General features: G+C 43.0%; 1 protein-coding gene across 1 annotated transcript; it reads right to left on the bottom strand.

Moving 5' to 3' along the window:
• On the bottom strand, window positions 1–5,585 carry LOC112239882 (chaperonin containing TCP1, subunit 2 (beta); the record flags this gene model as incomplete). The annotated part of the gene is given in 7 exon segments (XM_042317432.1): window positions 1–22; window positions 1,335–1,447; window positions 1,718–1,794; window positions 2,496–2,607; window positions 3,260–3,325; window positions 4,381–4,455; window positions 5,481–5,585. Coding segments are annotated over 7 exon segments (468 nt in total), but the record flags the coding sequence as incomplete, so codon positions are not given.
• Window positions 5,586–5,999: the final 414 nt, after the last annotated feature.

Genomic DNA, 5,999 nt, shown 5'->3' with positions numbered 1-5,999 from the left:
CTGGAACTTCACCTGGTCGTTACTGAGGGGAGAATAAACAGGAGGAGAGGGGAGAATAAACAGGAGGAGTGGGGAGAATAAACAGGAGGAGAGAATAAACAGGAGGAGAGGGGAGAATAAACAGGAGGAGAGGGGAGAATAAACAGGAGGAGAGGGGAGAATAAACAGGAGGAGAGGGGAGAATAAACAGGAGGAGAATAAACAGGGGAGAATAAACAGGAGGAGTGGGGAGAATAAACAGGAGGGAGAATAAACAGGAGGGAGAATAAACAGGAGGGGAGGGGAGAATAAACAGGAGGGGAGGGGAGAATAAACAGGAGGAGGGGGAGAATAAACAGGAGGAGGGGGGAGAATAAACAGGAGGAGAGGAGAATAAACAGGAGGAGAGGAGAATAAACAGGAGGAGTGGGGAGAATAAACAGGAGGAGAGGAGAATAAACAGGAGGAGTGGGGAGAATAAACAGGAGGAGGAGGGGAGAATAAACAGGAGGAGAGGGGAGAATAAACAGGAGGAGAGGGGAGAATAAACAGGAGGGAGGGGAGAATAAACAGGAGGAGGGGGAGAATAAACAGGAGGAGAGGGGAGAATAAACAGGAGGGGAGGAGAATAAACAGGAGGAGAGGGGAGAATAAACAGGAGGAGAGGGGAGAATAAACAGGAGGAGGGAGAATAAACAGGAGGAGGGGAGAATAAACAGGAGGAGAGGGAGAATAAACAGGAGGAGAATAAACAGGAGGAGAGGGAGAATAAACAGGAGGGGAGAATAAACAGGAGGGGAGGGGAATAAACAGGAGGAGAGGGGAGAATAAACAGGAGGAGAGGGGAGAATAAACAGGAGGAGGGGGGAGAATAAACAGGAGGGAGGGAGAATAAACAGGAGGAGAATAAACAGGAGGAGAGGGAGAATAAACAGGAGGGGGAGGGGGAGAATAAACAGGAGGGGAGGGGAGAATAAACAGGAGGGGAGGGAGAATAAACAGGAGGAGAGGGGAGAATAAACAGGAGGAGAGGAGAATAAACAGGAGGGGCCTAGAATAAACAGGAGGGGGGCTGAATAAACAGGAGGGAGAGATAAACAGGAGGGAGGCGATGAGGAGAATAAACAGGAGGGGAGAATAAACAGGAGGGGAGAATAAACAGGAGGAGGGGTAGGATAGTATTTTCCACAGCGTAGCAATGTGTGTAGCCTTTCTTTATGGTTTTGGATGGGTGATTAATCATCTATGTAAGAGCTTATTAAAAACATATAACATCTCATGACATTAGCTGAGTTGTGTGATAGAGACCTAGCAGTTAAACCTGACATCTAGACATGCTTCATCATAAGGCCTACCCATGATCCACAGCAGCCTCCTTCAGAGCCTGGCGGGCTGCCTGGGTGGCCTTCCTCCAGCCAGAGATTATGATCTGAGGGTGGATCTTCTTGGCGATGAGGAGCTCAGCTTCCTAAAAGGCAAGACACCAGGGTTGTATTCATTTGGGTACACCGTAGAAAAACCATTTTGCAACGGGAAACAAAAAAAAACAAGCATTTGTTATTGGATCGTTGATAACTTTAGGAAGTATTACCAAGACAACGCACTACAGCTGGTGTTGATAATGGTTTTACTCCCAGGAGTTAATCTCTTCACAACAGACTGCGATGTGAAATACAGTATTAGCTAGATGTGCTGAAGAGGGTGATTAAGGGTTGTTAAGTAAATCATCCACTCTTACCCTGAGCAGTTCAGCAGCCAATACCGTGACAGAGGTGGTGCCGTCTCCAACCTCATCATCCTGGGTCTTGGACATGTCTGGAAGACAGGAGGATCAGAGAGGGTCTAGGACATGTCTGGAAGACAGGGACTATAGGATCAGAGAGGGTCTAGGACATGTCTGGAAGACAGGAGGACTATAGGATCAGAGAGGACAACAACAGTGTCCAGAAAGACAGCATAGCAGAGGGCCACTGCCTTGGGGAGCAGCATTATACCATGTGCAGGCCTTTCATATCTCCCTACAACTATAGTTAAACTAGTGAACACAACCCTCACCAACCAGTGAAATACACAACGCAGAGGACGAAAAGTCAAAGTAATAACGATCAATGGAAATAGTGTTTTTTATGTAATAGGGGATTAACGATCAATGGGTCAGAGACATGGGAGGAATTTTAGTCCGGGACTCATAGCTACATGGCAAGTTCTCATTGGTCAAAATTGTTTATACATTGAACCTGAAATAGGATACTTGTTATTTAGCCATGGGCCCAGTTTCATTTCAGGAATTATAATTCCTCAACCACAGGCTAGGGCTGGGTTATAAAGTACACCCTGTCCCCTTGTTCTGTGGGGAGAATCACAGGAGAGAATCCTCTTAGAGAATCACTGAGGACAGGGGAGAATGAACAATTCCTCTTTGAATAAATCCTATTCTCCTCCCCCTGATTTGCTTTGGGGTCCGTGTTATTGAAGAGTAACATCAACTGCTAACACTGGTGAACATCAAAACTCACCAACCAACACTTTGGCAGCGGGGTTGTCCACTCCGATGGCTTTAAGGATGGTGGCCCCATCATTGGTGACTGTAACACTTCCCTCCCTGCCACCTCCGATAAGGATCTTGTCCTGCAAGGTTATTTATTTATACATTTTTTATTTAACTGCGACCTGGCCAAGATAAGCAACGCAGTGCAACAAAAACTACAGTTACACAAACAAACGTACAGTCAATGACACAATAGAAACATCTATGTACAGTGTGTGCAAATGTAGTAAATAATAAATAAATAGGCCATAATACAAAATACAATTTAGCGTTAACACTGGAGTGATAGATGTGCAGATGATGATGTGCAAGTAGAGATACTGGGGTGCAAAAGAGCAAAAATAAATAAATAACAATTTGGGGGTGAGGTCGTTGGGTGGGCTATTTACAGATGGGCTGTGTACAGGTACAGTGATCGGTAAGCTGCTCTGACAGCTGATGCTTAAAGTTAGTGAGGGAGATATAAGTCTCCAGCTTGATGACTTTTGCAATTCGTTCCAGTCATTGGCAGCAGAGAACTGGAAGGAAAGGCAGCCAAAGGGGGTGTTGGCTTTGGGGACGGACAGTCAATGTGAGTTTGAGCCATGCAAACTATACATTTGGTCTAGTTGAGTTTATCAAGTCATGCTATGCACTTAGGTTTTTTTGTTTGTTAGTATAATTGTTCATAATTGGTAATTTGGTATTAATAATTCATTGATGTCAATGACAGACTTGCTGAGTGATGCATACCATTCCTTTTGGTCCCAAGGTACTCTTCACCAGATCTCCAATGGCGATGGCACCGATGAAGGACGACTGGAGAAAACCCAAAACATCAGTGTAGCAGATATACCGGTAATACCACAGTACCAAAACATCAGTGTAGCACGACTGGAGAAAACCCAAAACATCAGTGTAGCACATATACCGGTAATACACAGTACCAAAACATTTTATGATACCAACATTTTAGAATATCAATAGTACCAAAATATGATACTACCACATGTTTCAGCCAATACCTGTTATGTTAATAAAGTCCGGTTTTTATTTTATTTTTAAACAGCCACTAGTCTCAAAACATCAGGTTCAATAATGTCCACTTGACTTTCATGCACATATCAGGTGTAGCTGCAGTCTGTCAGCTGCATCCTCTTCCAAAACATCAGTGTAGCACGACATACCGGTAATATCACAGTACCAAAACATCAGTGTAGCACGACATACCGGTAATATCACAGTACCAAAACATTTTATGATACCAACATTTTAGAATACTTGAATAGCGTAGTCCCGTTTCATATGATACTACCACCTGTTTCAGCCCTACACCGGGCACCTGTTATGTTAATAAAGTCCGGTTTTTATTTTATTTTTAAACAGCCACTAGTCTCTTGTATGGGCAGGTTCAATAATGTCCACTTGACTTTCATGCACATATCAGGTGTGGGAGCTGCAGTCTGTCAGCTGCATCCTCTTCCAGCCATCACTCACCTGTGCGCGCTAGCGGCCGAGAGAACGACGTGCGCATTAGCGGTTGAGAGAACGACGTGCGCATTAGCGGTTGAGAGAATGATGTGAATATCAGTGACATATTTTTGCGTGTAGCACATGTGTATAATGTTTAGAATATGGGAACAAGAGTTGGGGGGAAGGGACGAACAGGACATTAGGCCACTGAAATGTTTCCCCTGTGGTATCTCGATACTTGTCCTGGTACCGTAGGTAAAATGTTGGTGTCGTGACAACACTACAAAACATTGTTATAAATGAATGGTACAGTATTAAAGCAGCTATTAATGTAGAATAATATAAAGGGGGATAATATACCAACATAACATAAAGTAAACATCACAGAGCACTCAGCTCACCAGACGGGCGGTCTCAGCTTTCTCCTCGTCAGCTCCTTGCCTGAAGATGTTCACTGGGGCCATGGATAGGGACGCCTGCAAGACAGGTTAGGATCTCAGACAACGCAATCTTCCCAGAGTCACACACCCCACGCAAGGCAAACTGGTGAATGCTTGTGTAAAAAGTAAAATCTTTTGACAATCTCTATGATAATATATTAGGTCAAAGAAATATCCATAATTATGGTAGTGTCAAGATGACAAACATGTGTAAGAAGCCAAAGGCTGCTGACATAATTTGCCAGTTGATGGGAATGATGCATTGAAATGTCTAGACTCATGCTTACATTTGTATCAAATCAACAACAAAAATAGCAACATTGTGCCTTTATTATCAAACTCAAAACTGTACATCGCCGACCATACATGGTCATAGGTGGACTTGTATGTATGAACAGCAGACGCTGTAACAAGGACCAGGATGACTCCGCCCACTGCTCCAAAGAACCCGCTAGAAGCTTTGTGGCCCAAACTAACTGCGTTTTGGCAAACTCTATAGCTAGAACTGTAGCCTTCCTAGTTGTGTCATTGTGCAAGAACATGAAAACTTTGAAATTTTTGTCGTGTCATGCTACTGTTAGATGGCCAAGCCCAACAATTAGTTAGCTAACTACAAATCTAGGGATACTGACGGGAGACAATGTAGCTTAGGTCGTTAGCTCAACCCCTTAGCAAGTTTGCAATAAATAAAATAATAATTACGTCGCTTCTACTGCTACGTTCATTCAAAGTTAATCCAGTTTCAGGTGAAAATGAATTGTTTTTACATCAGGCTTGGTTTTTCTGTTGATCACATAATGCCATCGACATAAAATTACCACATGACGCTTTTAGCTAACCGGCTACCTTAGCATGCTAGCTAACTAGTTGGCTGCGTCCAGGACCCATGTGCTTCCTCAGTCAATGTTACACCCGTCAGATATAAAGAAATGAACAAAACCCATATTTATGCAAGATACTGCACGTTTAAGATAATGTTGTTTTTACTCAGTGTAGTTAACGATTACAATAATGTCGTTGAAATAAAAATGTTTATAAACGGAACAAAGAGGTTCGCTTACCATGATTTCTGTGAGTTTGATAGCGGACGCCGTGCACGCACCGGGAAGGAACAAATAGGAGTGACGCAGCTACGTAAAGACACGCCAGAACAAAGGTGCGTTCGATTTTGTGGTCCCGGGGGGCAGCGTTTGCACTTTTGGTACAATATCTCTCCTCTCTACTGATCCGGCATTTAGGATGAGCTAAATCAAATCCACCTAATTTAGAGAGTATTGTTCAGATTGTGCGAATTCACTGCACACCCCTCTCTTCTCTTCAGGCCAATGCAGAATAAATATTTTTAAATACTATTTTTTATACAGTAACCTACTATACTCAGGGTATGAGTAATAAGAATTGATCTTCAATAAAACCAGTGATAAGAGAACATTTTGACAAAATAAGCATAAACCTCATGTTTATACATAATGTACACAGTTACATGTACCCCAAACAAAACACCACTGTCATTCAAACAATTTGGCAATGTTTTTAATAGAAAATGTGATAACTAGGATTAATGTCCCCAGATGTGACGT

This window comes from Oncorhynchus tshawytscha, unplaced genomic scaffold, assembly GCF_018296145.1.
Source record: "Oncorhynchus tshawytscha isolate Ot180627B unplaced genomic scaffold, Otsh_v2.0 Un_contig_564_pilon_pilon, whole genome shotgun sequence".
NCBI lineage: Eukaryota > Metazoa > Chordata > Actinopteri > Salmoniformes > Salmonidae > Oncorhynchus > Oncorhynchus tshawytscha.
This window is presented reverse-complemented; position numbering and strand designations above follow the sequence as displayed.